The sequence below is a fragment of the Ursus arctos genome, unplaced genomic scaffold (genome assembly GCF_023065955.2).
Source record: "Ursus arctos isolate Adak ecotype North America unplaced genomic scaffold, UrsArc2.0 scaffold_32, whole genome shotgun sequence".
NCBI lineage: Eukaryota > Metazoa > Chordata > Mammalia > Carnivora > Ursidae > Ursus > Ursus arctos.
Window position 1 is genome coordinate 30,457,201 of NW_026623008.1, and position 24,541 is coordinate 30,481,741.

Here is a 24,541-nt window from a genome sequence, read left to right on the forward strand (position 1 = left end):
GCATATTTCAAAATTGAATTCCTTTCTAGACCTCCAGTTAATAAAAGTGTATCAATATTGTTTTGCTAATTATAACAAATGCACCACATCCATATAAGATGTTATTAGTGGAGGAATTGGGGTCGGGGGGTGTGGGTTATGGGAACTTTCTATGTTATCTGTTCAACTCTTAGATTTGTCTAAACCTCCTGTTGTCAATAATGCCTATTAACTTTTTAAAATCTGAGAACACTCTTTCAGGGAGCGATCTGTGTCAGCCAATATTGGTTCGAACATCAGCTAAAGGTCTGTACGTTAGCTAAAGATGTTGTTTACTGGTAAAGGTGAGCCCATTCTTGAGTTAGAAATGCACGTTGACTGCTGGAGTTACAGCAATACTGACTGACTTGATCATTTGCCTTTGCATACAGAAGAGAAGAAGGTGGCTTCACATTTTGATGGTTATCTCTTACATACGGGTCACTGAATAAAGTAGCATCATTCTTCTTGAATGAACCTAATGAGTCCATCCCCACAGTACCTTCAACTGGGTCATTGGTAGGGTGCCCCCTGTTGTTTGGCCAGAGGCGGAGTTTTCAGAATCACTGCTTGGGGTCAGGTGATACTCTTGACTTCAGGCAGGAGCCGCGAGCACCTGAGAAAGTTACGGACACCCCTCTGTGTCTCATTTGCCTGTTCTGAGATGTTGAAATGTGACTGTGGCCTACTTATTAGAATTATGTTATGAGGCTAAAAGTAAATAAACACAAGGAAAGCCTTAAGAAAAATAAAATAAATGACTGGTGTTTCATAATCACCCTAAGTGTTCAACTACTGAGCGACTGCAAGAATAAGGTAGACACTTGGTGGTGGTGGAATCCAGAGAGGGGACGTGGATGGCTCCACGACAAGATAGGATGGACGCTCACTCTTAGCTTTACATGGGGAGGATGCTTTACTGCTCGTGGACAATACCTGTTACCATCTCCTGTAATCCTCAGGTCAGCCCTATTGAGGTGGGTGGGGGCAGAGCAGGGGCTGTAAGCCATATTCTAGTGGGAGGCACTGAAACGTAGAGAGATTAAGTGACATGCCAAGAGTTACCAGTCGCTTTTGCCAACATTAGAGATAGATTTGTTTTGTTTTTTTTTTTAAAGATTTTATTTATTTATGTGACAGAGAGACAGCCAGAGAGAGAGGGAACACAGCAGGGGGAGTGGGAGAGGAAGAAGCAGGCTCACAGCGGAGGAGCCCGATGTGGGACTCGATCCCGGTACGCCGGGATCACGCCCTGAGCCGAAGGCAGACGCTTTAACGACTGTGCTACCCAGGCGCCCTAGAGATAGATTTCTTACAGGCTTTTTCTATTTATGCACTTCCCACCAAAGGGAACACTGTTCTCATTTGGGGCAGACGTAGCAATTCCTCCAAGTCGTGTGCCTGAATCATCACAAGTGGCCTCGGTTTGGAGCTGACACAGGAGTTGGAATGTCCAACCTTGGTGATTCATTTCATTTGATGAAATCAGAAGTTCCCAGAGGGACGTACCATGGGGGGTCCACGGACGGACGGCACATCCAGCAGTCAGAAACCCAGGAGTGACGTCAGGGATGTTCTGACCTATCAAGGGTAATAATTAGTAGAATGATTAGAATAAGAAAACGGGAGTAAAGGGGTCATTCTGGGTGAATGGCAACAAGGGTTTATGGAAAATGAGAAGAATTATTTTAACTGAGCAGATACAAAACAGAAAAAGAATCAAATGGGAGTTTTGACCCAATATCTTGTGTGGAAACTGCCCACTAGCCATCACAATTTGCCTGTTCTGAAAATCTTGGGGCAGCTGCCTGCTTCTGAAGACTGGCTATTTTCAGAGGATCTCTGAGAAACCTCAGTTTGAGTAGCCCTCTAATTGTGTGAAATTCTGATTTTTTAAATTATTATATTTATTTTAGTGGAGACATGTGAAGCCAAAGGTGAACTCCCAGGAGTTACACTGCTTTGTTTTTAAACAGTACCTGAAGGGGTCCCTTCAGGGGATGTGTAAGGGCAGTTTTTCTCTGATGTCTCTGCCTGAGGTTGAAGATCATGAAGAGGCTTCCAGGAAGATTTCAGGAATGGAGGCCTGAAGCTGTTGGTGAAAACCTTGGGCACTATAACAAGGGCTCTTTGCAATATGCTGCCATGTCTGCACGTAGTAGGGTAGTGCAATCTAGTCTGGGTAGTGAAATTCCTAGAGATAAGGAACTTCCAGCTACTCATTTAGTGGGAGAGTCCGTGTGTTCCCAAGGGTATAGACTGGAGAGCCATCATCGCTAGTGTGTATTTGCACCCAGGGAGCTCACAGGTTTCTGAAAGTTTTGCTACTTTTAATGGAAGGATGAAAATGTTTTGCCCACTTGAAACAGTTTATGTCTTAAATAATGAACTGTGTTCCAGCAAAATTGTAATTTCTTGTGAAACTCTATATTTCTTTTTGGCCAAGTAAAGAGAACCCTTTTTAGAGGCTTTTTCGTACTCTGGACAAAGTTGGAGATCATTCACACGTTATATAAGAACTGAATTACAAGGGAAACTTAGATTTCCTTTTTCAGTCTTGATCGAGCACATGGGAAAAGGAGAGGGGCCTTCAGTGAACTCCTGGGCCATGACTGTCCAGGTATGCCACTGTTCTGTCCAGGAGAGAACAAAAAGGATATACCCTTCTGGTCTCTTAGTGAAACAACTTTGGATTCAGAATTTCTTTTGGAGGCCTCAACATAGCATCCAAAATGTGCTGCCCATTGGGCTTCCTCCTTTCCTATGATGCTTCTCAAATGAATGATTTTGCTCCAATCAGGTTGTCTAAAGTTGGCCCTGAAAAGCCAAGTCATCATTGGTGAAGTCGTGGGGAACAAGAATTCGGATTGTGATGAATGTACACATGAGCATCAGACATTTTTTTCTGGAAGAGGAGAGGGGTTAGGTTTAGAGGATTCCCAAGAGAGCTGGTGACAGTTGGTAGAAATAGAACATTTGTGCATCTCATGCCTTGGGCCCCAAAAATGACAGGGCTGAAGAGAGAGATGATAGATTTGAAGATCCAAGAACATCAAGTGCCGGGAGGAGCCCAGGTCCTGCAGGAGGAGGATCGTAAAAAGCAGGAAAGAGGAACTTGGCCAAAGCTACAAAAAGGACCTTCTCAGTAAGAGAGAGGAGACGGGTGCCTGGGTGGCAAAGGCGGGTAAGCATGTGACTCCTGATTTCGGCTCAGGTCATGGTCTCTGGGTCCTGGGGTCAAGTCCCATGTCAGGCTCTGCCCTCAGTGGGGATTCTGCTTTGGGGTCTCCCTCTCTCTTCCTCTGTCCCTCCCCCACTCATGCCATCTCAGTCTCTCCCAAAATAAAAAAAATAAATCTTTACCAAAAACAAAAAAGAGTATAAAAATGAAAGAGGAAATAAATTACATGCGGATGGTGGATCTATGGGTCCGAGTCTTCGCATCCTGCGAAGTCGTCTTCCTTACGGACGACAGTGGCCATCGTCATGGCCTGGTCTTGGGAAAGGAAAGGGGACAATCAGGGTGAAGTGAGGATTCAGGCCACTGCCCCCGGGATTATGTCCCCGACCCCAAAACTCAATGCTGCCCTCAGCTCCGCAGTCCCCCCACCTCACCACCCATGGGGCCGTGATCCCTTTACCTCACTGATGAGAAAGGTGTCCAGGGTCTCTGGGCCCTTCCCAGCCCTCAGATTTCATAACTGGGACCAGGAAGCAGTGCCTGTCAGCCCATTCTTTCAAGAGGCAGCCACGGTGGTGCCCATGACTTTCTGTCCCCATGATTTCCTACCTTCCTCTGCTCCCTCCTGCTACCCTCCCTCCTCTCTCCCTGAATCATTAATTCCTTATTTCCCTTCTCCTGTCACCTCCAACAACCAAACTGTTCTCTGCAATGGGAACAGTGGAGGAATGATCATGGGTTTACTGACACGCTCCCTAGTCAATCAGTTGATCAATGAGCCAATGCAGCTAACATGGAGGCGGCTGCCACGGGCCTGGGGTGATGCTGGGCCATGAGAGTGACCATCAGCTGGGCAATCAAGTAGACTTCCCCGTGCCTGGGCTCATCTTGGGCACTTGACACACACTTCCAATTGATGACAGCCCGTAAGTGTCCTAGCCCAGAGAGGAGATGAGTGTGACAGTAGAGGTAATGGTATTTGTCTGAATTCCCCTAGTCTGTCAGTGGGGGGACGGGCATTCTCCAGCTGGTGTGGCCACATAAACACCAGTACCTGCAGTGTTCACCAAAGACCCTGAGACCTGGAAGGACTAGGGGAGGCCCCGAGCAGATGGATGGAAGGTCTGACGGTGGGCCGTGACCACGATGTGGGGACCAGGCCCGTCGCTGTCAGTGGACTCTGACAGGAGCAAAGACCCTGGCCCCGCTTCCCAGAGCCTCTGTCCTGGGCCCAGTCAGTCCCAGGAGACCAGCTCAGAGGGACGTGAGAGCCAGTGTGTGCTGCCAGCCCAGCAGCCTTCACACAGGCCTCTAGAATTCCCGTCAGCCAGGGAGGGTCTCCGGGCAGCTGCATATGAGCCTCTCTCCCATGGAGCCAAGTGAAGGTCTTGCTCTGCTCCCAGTATAAGGGATGTGGTGAGGAGAAGAGAGAAATGTGCTCCAGGATGTGCCTCTCACCTCACCTCTGCAGCAGAATGCCTCGGGGAGTATTGCTCGCTATGAATGGGGTTAGAGCATATGGAGGCATTTGGTTCCCAGGCATGAGCTGAGGGCCACCGCTTGGCCTCCCGCGGTCATAGGGCTATAATGTGTGCGCTGTGACGAGATTCCTTTATCTCGTCTTTTCATTTCGTTTCTTTTCTTTTAATTTCTTTTCTTTCTTTCTTTCTTTCTTTCTTTCTTTCTTTCTTTCTTTTTTTGAGAATGTGGACAATGGACATTGTGCAGTGGCAGTGGGATACACCTCCTGGAGCAATATGCAATCTCTCTCTCGCTCTTTCCATCTCTCCCTCTCTGCATCTCTCTTTCTGTGTCTGACTCTCCCTGTCTCCCACACAAAAATACAATCTTATCACATAGAGCCACAAAAGACACCCCAAACCCAAGCCTCACGCACACACACCCACACCACACACAGGGAATACAATGCCTTCCTAGGACTGTAGACACATGGACACACTTTTTCACCTGGGAAATCTCCTGACCACCACACCCCCACAACCCAATCACAGCGGCTCGACAGACTGAGGATTGCAAGGATGCCCCACCTGCATTAACATCTAGAGTTTTGTTTCAGGAAGAGGCTGATTCCAGAATACGTACCGCATTCACCAGATGCTCCTGTCCCCTGCAGGTACAGAAAAGAGGACACCGTGAGGCCCAGGTCATGCTACACACTGTCTGTGTGAGCTTTATTTCCCTCAATGACTTTAGGAACCCAGATGGAACACAGTGGTTGAGTCCAACGATCCCAAAGTAAGTGAACTGGGGATGCCTTAGGAAGTTGTTTATCCTGGGGGACATGTCTGTCCAGTCCATTCAGGACAGTGACTACAAAATGCTTCATCCAAGCAGGAGAAAGTGTTACTGAGGGACAGGATCCTACCACAGCGTTTAGAACCACGTTTGGTGTCGCCAATGCTAAGTGTCCTCTCAAATCAGCTAACGGTTGGCAGAGACAACCACACAACGCTCTCCCGACCAGGGAAATTCCATATGTAGAATCTCAAAAGTATATATAGCTTTTTACATAAAATCTGTATATAAAAAAATTTTCATTTCCATATACAAGCAGTTGACATTAGGAAAATGATTTTTGTTTTAGTATTATGTTCAATTCGCCAACACAGAGTATACTGTCTGAATTTCATCTGAATTTGATTGGAAAGAAACCCAGAAAGCAACATTTGTTCCTCGGGGATAGACAGGCGAGCTCACCTTGTCAGGAGGCAGGCCCTCCTCCTTTGGGATCCTCTGATACAGCCAGGACCAGACAGCGCCATCATCAGTCACATCTAGAAGGACACAGAGCACATGTCAGCGTATTGGTGGTGCTGCTCAAGAATGATGCGGGGAGGGGCGCCTGGGTGGCTCAGTCGGTGAACCATCTGCCTTCAGCTCAAGTCAGGACCGCAGGGTCCTGGGATCGAGTCCCGGATGGGGCTTCTGCTCAGCAAGGGTCTGCTTTTCTCTCTCCCTCTGCCCCTCTCACCTGTTTGTGCTCTCACTCACTCTCTCTCAAATAAATAAAATTTAAAAAAAAAAAAAAGAATGCCTCGAGGTGTATTGCTCACTATGAATGGGGTTAGAGCATATGGAGGCATTTGGTTCCCAGGCATGGGCTGTATGCCCCGCTGGGCCTCCCGCGGTAATAGGGCTAAAATGTGTGCCCTGTGATGAGATTTCTTTATCTCATCTAATCTTTTCTTTTCTTCTCTTTTCTTTTCTTTCTTTCTTTCTTCTTTTTTTTTTTTTTTTGAGAATGTGGACAATGGGAATTGTGCAGTGGCAGTGGGATACACCTCCTGGAGACATATGCAATCTCTCTCTCACTCTTTCCATCTCTCCCTCTCCCTCTCTGCATCTCTCTGTCTGTGTCTGTCTCTCTCTGTCTCCCACACAAAATCACACGTTCACAATCACACCACATAGAGCCACAAAAGAAACCCCAACCCCAAGCCTCATGAACACACACCTACACCACACACTGGGAATACAATGGCTTCCTAGGACTGTAGACACATGGACACATTTTTTCACCTGGGAAATCTCTGGTGCCCCACACCCCCACAACCCAATCAGGGCGGCTCGCCAGACTGAGGATTGCAAGGATGCCCCACCTGCATTAACATCTAGAGTTTTATCTCAGGAAGAGGCTGATTCCAGAATACGTACCGCTCTCGCTGGTGATGGTTGAAGGTGTCACCTGCAGGTACAGAAAAGAGGACACCGTGAGGCTCAGGTCCTGCTACACACTGTCTGTCTGCATGAGCTTTATTTCCCTCAATGACTTTAGGAACCCAGATGGAACACAGTGGTTGAGTCCAACGACCCCAAAGTAAGTGAACTGGATGCCTTAGGAAGTTGTTTTTCCTGGGGGACATGTCTGTCCAGTCCATTCAGGACGGTGACTACAAAATGCTTCATCCAAGCAGGAGAAAGTGTTACTGAGGGACAGGATCCTACCACAGCGTTTAGAACCACGTTTGGTGTCGCCAATGCTAAATGTCCTCGCGAATCAGCTAACGGTTGGCAGAGACAACCACTCAATGCTCTCCCCACCAGGGAAGTTCCATAGGTAGAATCTCAAAAGTACATATAGCTTTTTACATAAAATCTGTATATAAAAATAATTTCATTTCCATATACAAGCAGTTGACATTAGGAAAATGATTTTTGTTTTAGTATTATGTTCAATTCGCCAACACAGAATATACTGTCTGAATTTCATCTGAATTTGATTGGAAAGAAACCAAGAAAGCAACATCTGTTCCTCGGACAAAGAACTTCTAGCTCACCAAGGCGAGAGGTGTGCCTCCGGCGCTGTCTCCTTTGATGGGATCCAGGGCTTCCTCCAAGGCATCTAGGACACAGAGTACCCGTCAGCACATTCCTCTTGTTGCCCAAGAATATTCATGGAATGTTGCTTGATATGGACACGAGGCTGGGGTGTATGGAGCCAGCTGGTTTCCAAGCATGGACTGAAGTGCCCCTGCTGGGCCACCCACTGCAGTAAGGCTCTAAAGTGCGCAGTGTGATGACATGGCTTTGGAGAAGGGTGACATCATGCAGTATCTGTCTGACATATCTCCTGGAGAAACACCTTTCTCTCTCTTTCTCCCCCTCTCTGTCTCTCTTTCTCGGTCATCTCTCTCTTTGTCTTTGTCTCTCTATGTCTCTCTGTCTTTCTGTCTTTGTTCCTCTCTCTCTCTCTCACACACACACACACTCACAATCACACCACATAGAGCCACAAAAGACACCCCAAGCCCAAGCCTCACGCACACACACCCACACCACACACAGGGAATACAATGGCTTCCTAGGACTGTAGACACATGGACACACTTTTTCACCTGGGAAATCTCCTGTCCACCACACCCCTACAACCCAATCAGGGCGGCTCGCCAGACTGAGGATTGCAAGGATGCCCCACCTGCATTAACATCTAGTGTTTTGTCTCAGGAAGAGGCTGATTCCAGAATACGTACCGCATTCACCAGATGCTCCTGTCCCCTGCAGGTACAGAAAAGAGGACACCGTGAGGCTCAGGTCATGCTACACAATGTCTGTCTGCATGAGCTTTATTTCCCTCAATGACTTTAGGAACCCAGATGGAACACAGTGGTTGAGTCCAACGACCCCAAAGTAAGTGAACTGGGGATGCCTTAGGAAGTTGTTTTTCCTGGGGGACATGTCTGTCCAGTCCATTCAGGACGGTGACTACAAAATGCTTCATCCAAGCAGGAGAAAGTGTTACTGAGGGACAGGATCCTACCACAGCGTTTAGAACCACGTTTGGTGTCGCCAATGCTAAATGTCCTCTCGAATCAGCTAACGGTTGGCAGAGACAACCACTCAACGCTCTCCCCACCAGGGAAATTCCATATGTAGAATCTCAAAAGTACATATAGCTTTTTACATAAAATCTGTATATAAAAATAATTTCATTTCCATATACAAGCAGTTGACATTAGGAAAATGATTTTTGTTTTAGTATTATGTTCAATTCGCCAACGTCTGAATTTCATCTGAATTTGATTGGAAAGAAACCAAGAAAGCAACATCTGTTCCTCGGACAAAGAACTTCTAGCTCACCATGGTGAGAGGTGTGCCTCCGGCGCTGTCTCCTTTGATGGGATCCAGGGCTTCCTCCAAGGCATCTAGGACACAGAGTACCCGTCAGCACATTCCTCTTGTTGCTCAAGAATATTCATGGAATGTTGCTTGATATGGGCACGAGGCTGGGGTGTATGGAGCCAGCTGGTTTCCAAGCATGGACTGAAGTGCCCCTGCTGGGCCACCCACTGCAGTAAGGCTCTAAAGTGCGCAGTGTGATGACATGGCTTTGGAGAAGGGTGACATCATGCAGTATCTGTCTGACATATCTACTGGAGAAACACCTTTCTCTCTCTTTCTCCCCCTCTCTGTCTCTCTTTCTCGGTCATCTCTCTCTTTGTCTTTGTCTCTCTGTCTATGTCTCTCTGTCTTTCTATCTGTCTTTGTCCCTCTCTCTCTCTCACACACACACACACACACACACTCACAATCACACCACATAGAGCCACAAAAGACACCCCAACACCATGCCTCACGCACACACACCCACACCACACACACGGAATACAATGGCTTCCTAGGACTGTAGACACATGGACACACTTTTTCACCTGGGAAATCTCCTGTCCACCACACCCCCACAACCCAATCAGGGCGGCTCGCCAGACTGAGGATTGCAAGGATGCCCCACCTGCATTAACATCTAGTGTTTTGTCTCAGGAAGAGGCTGATTCCAGAATACGTACCGCATTCACCAGATGCTCCTGTCCCCTGCAGGTACAGAAAAGAGGACACCGTGAGGCTCAGGTCATGCTACACAATGTCTGTCTGCGTGAGCTTTATTTCCCTCAATGACTTTAGGAACCCAGATGGAACACAGTGGTTGAGTCCAACGACCCCAAAGTAAGTGAACTGGGGATGCCTTAGGAAGTTGTTTTTCCTGGGGGACATGTCTGTCCAGTCCATTCAGGACGGTGACTACAAAATGCTTCATCCAAGCAGGAGAAAGTGTTAGTGAGGGACAGGATCCTACCACAGCGTTTAGAACCACGTTTGGTGTCACCAATGCTAAATGTCCTCGCGAATCAGCTAACGGTTGGCAGAGACAACCACTCAACGCTCTCCCCACCAGGGAAGTTCCATGTGTAGAATCTCAAAAGTACATATAGCTTTTTACATAAAATCTGTATATAAAAATAATTTCATTTCCATATACAAGCAGTTGACATTAGGAAAATGATTTTTGTTTTAGTATTATGTTCAATTCGTCAACACAGAATATACTGTCTGAATTTCATCTGAATTTGATTGGAAAGAAACCAAGAAAGCAACATCTGTTCCTCGGACAAAGAACTTCTAGCTCACCAAGGCGAGAGGTGTGCCTCTGGCGCTGTCTCCTTTGATGGGATCGATGTCTTCCTCCAAGGCATCTAGGACACAGAGTACCCGTCAGCACATTCCTCTTGTTGCCCAAGAAAATTCATGGAATGTTGCTTGATATGGGCACGAGGCTGGGGTGTATGGAGCCAGCTGGTTTCCAAGCATGGACTGAAGTGCCCCTGCTGGGCCACCCACTGCAGTAAGGCTCTAAAGTGCGCAGTGTGATGACATGGCTTTGGAGAAGGGTGACATCATGCAGTATCTGTCTGACATATCTCCTGGAGAAACACCTTTCTCTCTCTTTCTCCCCCTCTCTGTCTCTCTTTCTCGGTCATCTCTCTCTTTGTCTTTGTCTCTCTATGTCTCTCTGTCTTTCTGTCTTTGTTCCTCTCTCTCTCTCTCACACACACACACACTCACAATCACACCACATAGAGCCAAAAAAGACACCCCAACACCATGCCTCACGCACACACACCCACACCACACACACGGAATACAATGGCTTCCTAGGACTGTAGACACATGGACACACTTTTTCACCTGGGAAATCTCCTGTCCACCACCCCCCACAACCCAATCAGGGCGGCTCGCCAGACTGAGGATTGCAAGGATGCCCCACCTGCATTAACATCTAGAGTTTTGTTTCAGGAAGAGGCTGATTCCAGAATACGTACCGCATTCACCAGATGCTCCTGTCCCCTGCAGGTACAGAAAAGAGGACACCGTGAGGCCCAGGTCATGCTACACAATGTCTGTCTGTGTGAGCTTTATTTCCCTCAATGACTTTAGGAACCCAGATGGAACACAGTGGTTGAGTCCAACGACCCCAAAGTAAGTGAACTGGGGATGCCTTAGGAAGTTGTTTTTCCTGGGGGACATGTCTGTCCAGTCCATTCAGGACGGTGACTACAAAATGCTTCATCCAAGCAGGAGAAAGTGTTAGTGAGGGACAGGATCCTACCACAGCGTTTAGAACCACGTTTGGTGTCGCCAATGCTAAATGTCCTCGCGAATCAGCTAACGGTTGGCAGAGACAACCACTCAACGCTCTCCCCACCAGGGAAGTTCCATGTGTAGAATCTCAAAAGTACATATAGCTTTTTACATAAAATCTGTATATAAAAATAATTTCATTTCCATATACAAGCAGTTGACATTAGGAAAATGATTTTTGTTTTAGTATTATGTTCAATTCGTCAACACAGAATATACTGTCTGAATTTCATCTGAATTTGATTGGAAAGAAACCAAGAAAGCAACATCTGTTCCTCGGACAAAGAACTTCTAGCTCACCAAGGCGAGAGGTGTGCCTCTGGCGCTGTCTCCTTTGATGGGATCGATGTCTTCCTCCAAGGCATCTAGGACACAGAGTACCCGTCAGCACATTCCTCTTGTTGCCCAAGAAAATTCATGGAATGTTGCTTGATATGGGCACGAGGCTGGGGTGTATGGAGCCAGCTGGTTTCCAAGCATGGACTGAAGTGCCCCTGCTGGGCCACCCACTGCAGTAAGGCTCTAAAGTGCGCAGTGTGATGACATGGCTTTGGAGAAGGGTGACATCATGCAGTATCTGTCTGACATATCTCCTGGAGAAACACCTTTCTCTCTCTTTCTCCCCCTCTCTGTCTCTCTTTCTCGGTCATCTCTCTCTTTGTCTTTGTCTCTCTATGTCTCTCTGTCTTTCTGTCTTTGTTCCTCTCTCTCTCTCTCTCACACACACACACTCACAATCACACCACATAGAGCCAAAAAAGACACCCCAACACCATGCCTCACGCACACACACCCACACCACACACACGGAATACAATGGCTTCCTAGGACTGTAGACACATGGACACACTTTTTCACCTGGGAAATCTCCTGTCCACCACCCCCCACAACCCAATCAGGGCGGCTCGCCAGACTGAGGATTGCAAGGATGCCCCACCTGCATTAACATCTAGTGTTTTGTCTCAGGAAGAGGCTGATTCCAGAATACGTACCGCATTCACCAGATGCTCCTGTCCCCTGCAGGTACAGAAAAGAGGACACCGTGAGGCTCAGGTCATGCTACACACTGTCTGTGTGCATGAGCTTTATTTCCCTCAATGACTTTAGGAACCCAGAAGGAACACAGTGGTTGAGTCCAACGACCCCAAAGTAAGTGAACTGGGGATGCCTTAGGAAGTTGTTTGTCCTGGGGGACATGTCTGTCCAGTCCATTCAGGACGGTGACTACAAAATGCTTCATCCAAGCAGGAGAAAGTGTTACTGAGGGACAGGATCCTACCACAGCGTTTAGAACCACGTTTGGTGTCGCCAATGCTAAATGTCCTCTCGAATCAGCTAACGGTTGGCAGAGACAACCACTCAACGCTCTCCCCACCAGGGAAATTCCATATGTAGAATCTCAAAAGTATATATAGCTTTTTACATAAAATCTGTATATAAAAATAATTTCATTTCCATATACAAGCATTGACATTAGGAAAATGATTTTTGTTTTAGTATTATGTTCAATTTGCCAACACAGAGTATACTGTCTGAATTTCATCTGAATTTGATTGGAAAGAAACCCAGAAAGCAACATTTGTTCCTTGGGGATAGACAGGCGAGCTCACCTTGTCAGGAGGCAGGCCCTCCTCCTCTGGGATCCTCTGATACAGCCAGGACCAGACAGCGCCATCATCAGTCACATCTAGAAGGACACAGAGTACCTGTCAGCGTATTGGTGGTGCTGCTCAAGAATGATGCGGGGAGGGGAGCCTGGGTGGCTCAGTCGGTGAACCATCTGCCTTCAGCTCAAGTCAGGACCGCAGGGTCCTGGGATCGAGTCCCGCATGGGGCTTCTGCTCAGCAAGGGTCTGCTTTTCTCTCTCCCTCTGCCCCTCTCACCTGTTTGTGCTCTCACTCACTCTCTCTCAAATAAATAAAATCTTAAAAAAAAAAGAATGCCTCGAAGAGTATTGCTCACTATGAATGGGGTTAGAGCATATGGAGGCATTTGGTTCCCAGGCATGGGCTGAACGCCACCACTGGGCCTCCTGCGCTAATAGGGCTAAAATGTGTGCCCTGTGATGAGATTTCTTTATCTCATCTTGTCTTTTCTTCTCTTTTCTTTTCTTTTTTTTTTTTTTTGAGAATGTGGACAATGGGAGTTGTGCAGTGGCAGTGGGATACACCTCCTGGAGACATATGCAATCTCTCTCTCACTCTTTCCATCTCTCCCTCTCCCTCTCTGCATCTCTCTGTCTGTGTCTGTCTCTCCCTGTCTCCCACACAAAATCACACACTCACAATCACACCACATAGAGCCACAAAAGAATCCCAACCCCAAGCCTCATGAACACACACCCACACCACACACAGGGAATACAATGGCTTCCTAGGACTGTAGACACATGGACACATTTTTTCACCTGGGAAATCTCTGGTGCCCCACACCCCCACAACCCAATCAGGGCGGCTCGCCAGACTGAGGATTGCAAGGATGCCCCACCTGCATTAACATCTAGAGTTTTATCTCAGGAAGAGGCTGATTCCAGAATACGTACCGCTCTCGCTGGTGATGGTTGAAGGTGTCACCTGCAGGTACAGAAAAGAGGACACCGTGAGGCTCAGGTCCTGCTACACACTGTCTGTCTGCATGAGCTTTATTTCCCTCAATGACTTTAGGAACCCAGATGGAACACAGTGGTTGAGTCCAACGACCCCAAAGTAAGTGAACTGGGGATGCCTTAGGAAGTTGTTTGTCCTGGGGGACATGTCTGTCCAGTCCATTCAGGACGGTGACTACAAAATGCTTCATCCAAGCAGGAGAAAGTGTTAGTGAGGGACAGGATCCTACCACAGCGTTTAGAACCACGTTTGGTGTCGCCAATGCTAAATGTCCTCGCGAATCAGCTAACGGTTGGCAGAGACAACCACTCAACGCTCTCCCCACCAGGGAAGTTCCATGTGTAGAATCTCAAAAGTACATATAGCTTTTTACATAAAATCTGTATATAAAAATAATTTCATTTCCATATACAAGCAGTTGACATTAGGAAAATGATTTTTGTTTTAGTATTATGTTCAATTCGCCAACACAGAATATACTGTCTGAATTTCATCTGAATTTGATTGGAAAGAAACCAAGAAAGCAACATCTGTTCCTCGGACAAAGAACTTCTAGCTCACCAAGGCGAGAGGTGTGCCTCCGGCGCTGTCTCCTTTGATGGGATCGATGTCTTCCTCCAAGGCATCTAGGACACAGAGTACCCGTCAGCACATTCCTCTTGTTGCCCAAGAAAATTCATGGAATGTTGCTTGATATGGGCACGAGGCTGGGGTGTATGGAGCCAGCTGGTTTCCAAGCATGGACTGAAGTGCCCCTGCTGGGCCACCCACTGCAGTAAGGCTCTAAAGTGCGCAGTGTGATGACATGGCTTTGGAGAAGGGTGACATCATGCAGTATCTGTCTGACATATCTCCTGGAGAAACACCTTTCTCTCTCTTTCTCCCCCTCTCTGTCTCTCTTTCTCGGTCATCTCTCTCTTTGTCTTTGTCTGTCTATGTCTCTCTGTCTTTCTATCGGTCTTTGTCCCTCTCTCTCTCTCTCTCTCACACACACACACACTCACAATCACACCACATAGAGCCACAAAACACACCCCAACACCATGCCTCACGCACACACACCCACACCACACACAGGGAATACAATGGCTTCCTAGGACTGTAGACACATGGACACACTTTTTCACCTGGGAAATCTCCTGTCCACCACACCCCCACAACCCAATCAGGGCGGCTCGCCAGACTGAGGATTGCAAGGATGCCCCACCTGCATTAACATCTAGAGTTCTGTTTCAGGAAGAGGCTGATTCCAGAATACGTACCGCATTCACCAGATGCTCCTGTCCCCTGCAGGTACAGAAAAGAAGACACCGTGAGGCCCAGGTCATGCTACACACTGTCTGTGTGAGCTTTATTTCCCTCAATGACTTTAGGAACCCAGATGGAACACAGTGGTTGAGTCCAACGTCCCCAAAGAAGTGAACTGGGGATGCCTTAGGAAGTTGTTTTTCCTGGGGGACATGTCTGTCCAGTCCATTCAGGACGGTGACTACAAAATGCTTCATCCAAGCAGGAGAAAGTGTTACTGAGGGACAGGATCCTACCACAGCGTTTAGAACCACGTTTGGTGTCGCCAATGCTAAATGTCCTCTCGAATCAGCTAACGGTTGGCAGAGACAACCACTCAACGCTCTCCCCACCAGGGAAATTCCATATGTAGAATCTCAAAACCATATATAGCTTTTTACATAAAATCTGTATATAAAAATAATTTCATTTCCATATACAAGCAGTTGACATTAGGAAAATGATTTTTGTTTTAGTATTATGTTCAATTCGCCAACACAGAGTATACTGTCTGAATTTCATCTGAATTTGATTGGAAAGAAACCCAGAAAGCAACATTTGTTCCTCGGGGATAGACAGGCGAGCTCACCTTGTCAGGAGGCAGGCCCTCCTCCTCTGGGATCCTCTGATACAGCCAGGACCAGACAGCGCCATCATCAGTCACATCTAGAAGGACACAGAGTACCTGTCAGCGTATTGGTGGTGCTGCTCAAGAATGATGCGGGGAGGGGAGCCTGGGTGGCTCAGTCGGTGAACCATCTGCCTTCAGCTCAAGTCAGGACCGCAGGGTCCTGGGATCGAGTCCCGCATGGGGCTTCTGCTCAGCAAGGGTCTGCTTTTCTCTCTCCCTCTGCCCCTCTCACCTGTTTGTGCTCTCACTCACTCTCTCTCAAATAAATAAAATCTTAAAAAAAAAAAGAATGCCTTGAAGAGTATTGCTCACTATGAATGGGGTTAGAGCATATGGAGGCATTTGGTTCCCAGGCATGGGCTGAACGCCACCACTGGGCCTCCTGCGCTAATAGGGCTAAAATGTGTGCCCTGTGATGAGATTTCTTTATCTCATCTTGTCTTTTCTTCTCTTTTTTTTTTTTCTTTGAGAATGTGGACAATGGGAATTGTGCAGTGGCAGTGGGATACACCTCCTGGAGACATATGCAATCTCTCTCTCACTCTTTCCATCTCTCCCTCTCCCTCTCTGCATCTCTCTGTCTGTGTCTGTCTCTCCCTGTCTCCCACACAAAATCACACACTCACAATCACACCACATAGAGCCACAAAAGAAACCCCAACCCCAAGCCTCATGAACACACACCCACACCACACACAGGGAATACAATGGCTTCCTAGGACTGTAGACACATGGACACATTTTTTCACCTGGGAAATCTCTGGTGCCCCACACCCCCACAACCCAATCAGGGCGGCTCGCCAGACTGAGGATTGCAAGGATGCCCCACCTGCATTAACATCTAGAGTTTTATCTCAGGAAGAGGCTGATTCCAGAATACGTACCGCTCTCGCTGGTGATGGTTGAAGGTGTCACCTGCAGGTACAGAAAAGAGGACACCGTGAGGCTCAGGTCCTGCTACACACTGTCTGTCTGCATGAGCTTTATTTCCCTCAATGACTTTAGGAACCCAGATGGAACACAGTGGTTGAGTCCAACGACCCCAAAGTAAGTGAACTGGATGCCTTAGGAAGTTGTTTGTCCTGGGGGACATGTCTGTCCAGTCCATTCAGGACGGTGACTACAAAATGCTTCATCCAAGCAGGAGAAAGTGTTACTGAGGGACAGGATCCTACCACAGCGTTTAGAACCATGTTTGGTGTCGCCAATGGTAAATGTCCTCTCAAATCAGCTAACAGTTGGCAGAGACAACCACTCAATGCTCTCCCAAAAAGGAAAATTATATGAGATCTATATGTATAATCTCAAATATACATTGTCTGATTTTCATCTGAATTTGATTGGAAAGAAACCAAGAAAGCAACATCTGTTCCTCGGACAAAGAACTTTTAGCTCACCATGGCGAGAGGTGTGCCTCCGGCGCTGTCTCCTTTGATGGGATCGATGTCTTCCTCCAAGGCATCTAGGACACAGAGTACCCGTCAGCACATTCCTCTTGTTGCCCAAGAATATTCATGGAATGTTGCTTGATATGGACACGAGGCTGGGGTGTATGGAGCCAGCTGGTTTCCAAGCATGGACTGAAGTGCCCCTGCTGGGCCACCCACTGCAGTAAGGCTCTAAAGAGCGCAGTGTGATGACATGGCTTTGGAGAAGGGTGACATCATGCAGTATCTGTCTGACATCTCCTGGAGAAACACCTTTCTCTCTCTCTTTGTGTGTCTCTCTCTCTATGTTTCTGTCTTCTCTCTTTCTGTCTCTGTCTTTGTCTCTCTTTCTCTTGCTCTCTCTCTCTCACACACACACACACTCACAATCACACTACACAAGACACCTAACCTCCAAGCCTCATGCACACACACCCACACCACCCAGGGGGAATGCCTTGTTTTCCTAGGACTGGAGACACATGCACATAGTTTCTCACCTGGAGTCTGCTTTTCCCCACACTCCCAAGCCTCAGTCCTACCAGGGACCTGGAATCAGATGGCTCTCCAGACTGAGGACAGTGAGGACATCCCCCCAACCTGCCTTACCATCTAGAGTTTTTCCTCACCAAGGGACTGATTCCAGAATACGTACCACCTCCACATGGTTCTGGGGCCACCTGAATTTACAGAAAAGAACACACCCTGAGAGTCAGGTCATATGCATACTGTGTCATCAACGGCTCTCTTGGTGACTATTGAAAACCAAATGAGAAACAGCAGGAAAGACAAAGGCCCGGAAAGGAAGCACAGTGTGCACCCGTGGAAAAGGCATGAGCTTTTCCTGGGGGATGGATCTTTCAAATTCCCTGAAGCACAATTACAAAACTCTTAATTCAGGGAGGAAATACCGCTTCTGAGTAAAAGGTCCCCTACCACACAGTTTACAACCTCCCCTCCCAACACCCCAAGAAAATGGTACCTCACGTCTAAAAACTACACTGTCATGTTGTCATAGCTGAACTCACTTCAAAAAGACGAAACTCAAGTAAGAAACATTTCTTTCTCAGGCAAAGACAGCCAAGCTTACCCTCGATGTGTTGGGCCATGGTGGTTTCTTGCCAAGGTCCTCCTTGGTTGACTCTGAAAGGACACAGAGTAAGTGTCAGTCCATTGTTGGTCCTACTCGGGAATTACTCTATGATCACTGTTGATATGGACACGGGACAAGACTCTATGGGAGTGACTGGCTAAGAAGCATGGGCTGAGCTGCTGCTGGGCCATTCTCCTTGGTGGGTGAGGAAAAGCAAACAAGAGGATGAGAAAACGAAGGAGAAACAGACCTTTGACTTTCTAGCTTAAGGCAACCTGGTCGATGTGAGTCAGTTAGTCTACAAAGAGGTTGCCTGGTTGCACACTGTGGTGTCGTGAGGGAGCCCCACCCCTCCCTCTGCCCGTAGCAAAGTCTCTCTAATTGTTCTGCCAGGACAAAGCTCCTCCAACTGGCTATCTGAACAGGAGACAGACTACAGGACACAGAGTACCTTCCCTCCACGGGGCTCTATCTCATGAATGACTCAGAGAGCTCTGCTTGACTTGAACGACAGAACAGTGGAGATAGATGTGGTTGGTTAAACAGCATGCAGTTGCCAACGGCAAGATTTGATTCCTTCTGGTGGTTGAGTAATTTACAGTGTATCTATATTACAAACTGAGGGCTGCTGAAGGGGGGTTGGTGAGGGATGTGGTTGGTTTAACAGCATGCACTTGCCAATGACAAGATTTGAGTCCTTTAACGGTTGAGTAATATTCCCATATATCTAGAGAACACACTGAGGCTGCTGAAGTGGGGGGATGGGGTAATTGGGTGATGGGCCTTAAGGAGGGCACTTGATGGAATGACAACTGGCTGTTACCGCAACAGATGAACCACTAAGTTCTACCCCTGAAACTACTAATACAGTATATGTTACCTAATTTGAATTTACATTAAAAAAGAAAAGCCTGCAGTTGGCTATTGGTGAGCCCCCTTCTTCATGGAAGGAGATGCAGAGAAGAGAAGCAGCAAAGAAGGGAGAAACAGAGTCCTGGCTTTGCCATTGAAGGCAAAGGTACACCTGAAACGAACGGAATATGGTGTGTCAGCTCAACTACTTCCATTAAAAAATAATAATGATGAAAAATAAAGACACCCTAAAGACAGAAGATAATCCAAAAATTTAAAAATATGAAATAAATAAAAATAACATCATTAATCTTATGGTATTTCCCCATCCAGTGTGTGTCTCATGTATGTGTTCACTGAGTCAGGTGGCTCTCCGTGCTAGCAGTAGTCATCCACTAATGGGATGGTCCTTTACAGTGGGAGGCCTGGGTTCCTCCCGACGTCCTCTACCTCAGCTCTGTAAGAGAGGTGCAGGAAAAAGAGCGGACCCTGGGTTAGTAACCAAATGTTACTTGGAGTTCTTATTTGTCCTTGTTGCTTGGGTGTGTCATTGCCAGCACTGGAGGCTTTCTGGGGCTCAGGGGGATCATGCAATCAAAGAGCACTAAACTATCTCTTGATTCCCGTTTGGGGCCAGCCGCTGAGAAGTGACCCAACACTGAGAGAGATTTACCACGTTTTTCAATGTTGTGCCTCCCAGTCTCAAAATCTGTGAGCTGGACAGACAGTTTGGACCTTCTGTGTGCTTTTCACACTAAGGGCTATGCCCAAGTCTGCCCTCCATGTGACCACTGAGGCCACCTCATAATGGTAGACAGTACTTGGGATCTTTTGTAGACTCATGCAGCTCAGATATATACACAGGCCTTGGAAAGATCCTGCATGGTTTCTGTTGAACCCATGGCTCAGAGCTATGCTTGTCAGTGTGGGAAGTGCAGTTCAGTATCTCAGAGTAGCAGCATGGGTCCAGCCATCTGGGTGCACATTTTGGCATTTCCACTTAAGAGCTTGTGTGCTTGGGCGCATTCAGCTCTGTGCCTCAGTTTCTCCATCTGAATACTGCCCTTAGCAAGCAAAGTACTGCATTGGTGGTGAGGGTTGAATGGTTAGTGTAAGTAAAGCATGCCATGGAAATGCTCAGGAAGGTTCCTTGGAGGTGAAATGTCTCATCTGAGATGCCATAACTCCACAGAACTCAGAGCTGCAGTCAAACTCTGCTGTCCAAGCTCCCAGGCCAGTGCTTTCCCCATGACGCACACCTGCTTTGTCTAAAAAGGACTCCTTTATGTTAAGCCAGACCCGGTGTTTAAGGAGTCACATAAAGGTCTCAGAAATGCTTTTTCTGACTGCCTGAGGACACACTAAGTGGCCATTTCCCAAAATAATGTGCATGATGCTTCCAGAATGAATTAGTTGCCTGACCTGACAGCTATCTGGTCCAACACGACGAACACCAGTTGACTGGTGGGAGAGAGCTTATGTACCTAACATACTCATGTTCTACAACGTGTGAAACTCTATCATCTTGTGAGATTTCCTCCTCCTACATGTGAGCACCTCAAGCTAAGACCTGTTGCCCAGCCATGCGAGAGACCAGAGCTTTGCCTTTGCACAGCACGCTGGATGCAGACTCAGGGGACCTGACCTGTGCATTACCTCACAACCACATGAATAGAGGCTCGTGCTTTTCTAAAGCTGGAGCTCTATGTGCACAAGGATGCAATTGTCTACATACAGAAATTCATGTCTGTTCATCTCAAAACGTTACCTTTTCTTTTTTCTATGTTACTAACTCCCTATGTACATGCGTATCTATCCATCTCTGTCAATGGGTTTCTTGGTCTGTCATTGTGTGTGAAAGGCTGGATACTCAATGGATATATGTAAAAACACATATATTCTCTATTTTCACTAGTCCATACCTCTGGGAGGGTAACACGTTGAGTGAAAGCATATGGCTGATATTTCTGTAAACCTCTAACTTAGGATAACAGCCAATGTAAAAGGTGGAACGTCAAAGAAAACGTGTGTTTTGCTACGTAAGCTGACATCTAGACACAGGCTTCTCGGCTGTTTTTGGAGACCTGGTTATATGAATGGAAGCAGCGTGTGCCCAAATATCTTGAAGTCAAGACACATGTCAGGAGAAGGGAGTTGAAGGCACATGAAGACAAAAGTAGAGGGCTCCACATGCAAGGATCATGGCAATCACTGTCCACCCTACGAACAAGAAAAAGCCTGAAGACACTGAAAAATCAACCACTCTCGGGTCCATGGAGAGGGGAGGACACAGGACAAACCATGGCCCTGAGGAGACAGGAAAGGGAACACAGGGAATCCAGGTTTCCTGGAGCACAGACTCTCTAGCAGAATATACTGTTTCTCCAGCTCACCTGGAACATTCAGCAAGAGACCACATGCTGGGCCATAAAACACACCCCAACACATCTCAAAGAGTAGAAGCAATACAACAGCTGCTCTCAGACCTCTATGAAATTAAACTAGAGCTCAGCCACAGCAAGAAATCTTGGGAAATCCCCAAATAGCTGGAAAATTTTTAAAAATGGTCAAAGAGGAAGTTTCAAGAGAAGCTTGAAAAGATTTTGAACTAAACGAAATGAAAATATACGTTGACAAAAATGTATGCAAAGGCAGTGCTTGGGAGAATTTATACTACTGAATGTCATCGTGTTGGAAAGTAAGAAAGATTCAAAGTGAATAGGCTTCTTCCTTAGAAAACAAGGCAAAAAAGAGTCATGTCATATAAAGCAAGTAAGAGAAAAAAAATCCTATAATTGCAGATACCAATGAAATGGAACACAAAAAACTCTCAGACAAAATCAACCAAACCAAGACAAAAGCTGGTTCTTTGTAAATATCAGTAAAATGGATAAAGCTCTAGCCTGACTAACCATGAAGAAAGAGGGAAGACACACATTAACAACAGATGAAAGAGGAGACGTCACGTTGAAAGGATTCTAAAGGAATACATGGAAAAATTCTAGGATTCCTGAAAGGAAAGAGGCCAATTCCTTCAAAGTCACAAAACTACCAAAACCCACTGAAAGGAAATAGATGATCTGAACAGGCAGGTATCAAAAACATTTAACCGATAGTTAATACATTTCCCAGAAAGGAAGAGCCGGCCCCAGATGGTTTGACTGGTGAATCCTATCAAATCTTACAAAGCAAAACACAGTCTTGCTGTGTCATCCAGCCATCTCACTCCTAGGTATTTACCCGGTTGAGTTGAAAAATGTGTCCGCATGAAAACTGGCCCAGGAGTGCTTCTATCGGCTTGATTTACAAACACCAAATCTAGAGGCGACTAAGCTGTCCTACACTAGGTGAACGGAGAAACAACCGGCAATACACCCTTACGATGCAATACGATTTGGTAATAAACATAGCTGAGCTACTGGAGCACATAGCTGGCTCACTCAGTTAAGCATCCACCTCTTGATTTGGGCTCAGGTCATGATCTCAGGGGCATGATATCCAGCCCCACGTCAGACGGGTTCCCTGCTGAGCATGGAGGCTGCTGAAGATTCTCTCTCCCTCTTCCTCCGCCCCTCCCCACACACTTTCACTCACTCTCTCTCTCAAACAATAATAAAAAGAAGATTAAAAAAAATAATTGAGCAATCAAGTCACAAAAAGACATCGACGAATGTGAACTGTATAGATAAAAGTGAAAGAAGTCAGTCTGGAAAAGCAACATGCTTTACGGTTCCAACTAGATGACATTCTGGAGAAAGGAAAGCTATAGAGATGACAAAAGGTCAATGGTTGTTAAGATTTCTAGAGAAAGGGCAAAGGCATGAATAGGTTAAACACAGGATTTTCAAGGCAGTGAAGTTACTCTGTACATGGTGGATACACGACTTTACACATTTGTCAAAACCCATACTCCTGCACAACACAGAGCAGACCTTCCTAGCGATGCTGGCCTTCAATGAGTATTAATATCGCTACGCTGGTTTGTGATTCGTGACACGTGTTCCACACTGATGAAGCTTTTAAGGATTGTGGAAATTGTGCGCCAAGGGATAAGGATGATAGGGAAACTTTTTATATTATCTGCTCAATTATTATCTTAATCTAAACCTATTTGAAGTAATAACGTCTATTCATTAAAAATAATAAAAGATCTATTTTTCCTAATATTTGATAACAGACTAATGTCCATTCCTTAGCTTCACTATACCTACCATGAAATGTGAACAGACTTGAGTTGCAAATGCCATTTGACTACTGTGGTTATAAACTGATGAGTGACCAGCTAAATTAAAATTGTCACACGTGAAACAAAAATAATATGGCTTGGCATTTTTGTCTTAAGTATGGGACACTGAAAACTAGTGTAATGATTCTTCTTCTTCTTTTTTCTTTTAGAGACAAAGAGAGAGTGTGAGCAGAGGAGGGGCATAGGGAAAGGGAGAGAGAATCTGAAGCAGGCTCCATACCCAGCATGGAGCCCAACACGGGGTTCAATCTCATGACCCTGACATCATGACCTGGGCCAAAATCAAGAGTTGGACACCACCCAGGTGCCCCTAGAATAATTATTCTTGAATCAACTTAATGAATGAATTTCCACGGTACCTTCGACAGAGTCAGAAGTGGGGTGAACCTTCGGCTTTATTCTCCTGGCCAGCTTCTGGAGACCTAGAGAAAATATGGATGTTTTCTTCACTTTTGTTTTTTGTTTTCTCAGAGACCATGGGAAATGCATGACAACAGAAAGAGCTGTTGACATCTTGCTATCAGAAGGCCATAGGAAAAGGAGTGATAAGTTCATCAGAGTTCAAACTTTTGATCCCATGGTTCATCATTTGCCTAGCAAAGCCACCTGAGTCAGAGAGGGCTTTCGGAAGGTCTTAGGGTTCATATAGCCTTCAAATACCCCACAGAGAATGTAAACTGATGCAGTCACTATGAAAACACAATATGGGACTTCATCAAAAAAATTCACAAAAGAACTACCATTACACCCAGCAATCCCACTCTTGGATAAGAAATCCATTTGAATTCAAGTCTAGATTTCAGAGAAATATCTGCCCATGTTCGGCAGCACTATTTACCAAAGCCAAGCTATAGAGACAACTTAATGTTGAGTGGGGGAGCCGGGACAGGAATGGAGTTGGTTCCTTGGGGAGAGAGGTCCCAGAACACCTGACACCTGCCCAGACACCTGAGATCAAGCCCTGCAGCCCTGAACCAGGGCTCCCTCATCTCTTTCTCATATCCTCCAGCCCCGAGTTGTCTGTGGGAGACAGTGGATGCCCTGGGGGAGGTGCCTGAGCCAACAGCAAAGTCCAAATCCTAGCTCACCTTCGCACATCTAGGTTTCAACCCCTGACCCAGAACACAGTGCAGATGCCCCTTGACAAGCCCCTCTGAAGGGCCAGGGGAAACCCAACTGTGGCCATCCTCCCACAGCATTCACCCTACTAGCTGTCTGACGTGGAGCCTTCCCCGGGACCAGTTGAGCACCCTCAGGGACCAGT

General features: G+C 46.6%; 1 protein-coding gene across 1 annotated transcript; it reads right to left on the bottom strand.

Moving 5' to 3' along the window:
- Positions 1-1,112: 1,112 nt before the first annotated feature.
- Positions 1,113-23,693, bottom strand: LOC125283080 (uncharacterized). The gene is made up of 23 exons (XM_057305444.1): positions 23,637-23,693; positions 18,177-18,229; positions 17,742-17,766; positions 17,057-17,121; positions 16,544-16,574; positions 15,618-15,694; positions 15,004-15,028; positions 14,303-14,367; positions 13,678-13,708; positions 12,745-12,821; positions 12,127-12,151; positions 11,435-11,499; positions 10,816-10,840; positions 10,124-10,188; positions 9,505-9,529; positions 8,798-8,862; positions 8,191-8,215; positions 7,498-7,562; positions 6,875-6,905; positions 5,918-5,994; positions 5,303-5,327; positions 3,426-3,514; positions 1,113-1,599 (listed from the first exon to the last, which is right to left on the bottom strand). The coding sequence occupies exons 4-22, from the start codon at positions 17,057-17,059 to the stop codon at positions 3,441-3,443; spliced, it is 876 nt and encodes a 291-aa protein (XP_057161427.1). The 5' UTR covers positions 17,060-17,121; positions 17,742-17,766; positions 18,177-18,229; positions 23,637-23,693; the 3' UTR covers positions 1,113-1,599; positions 3,426-3,440.
- Positions 23,694-24,541: the final 848 nt, after the last annotated feature.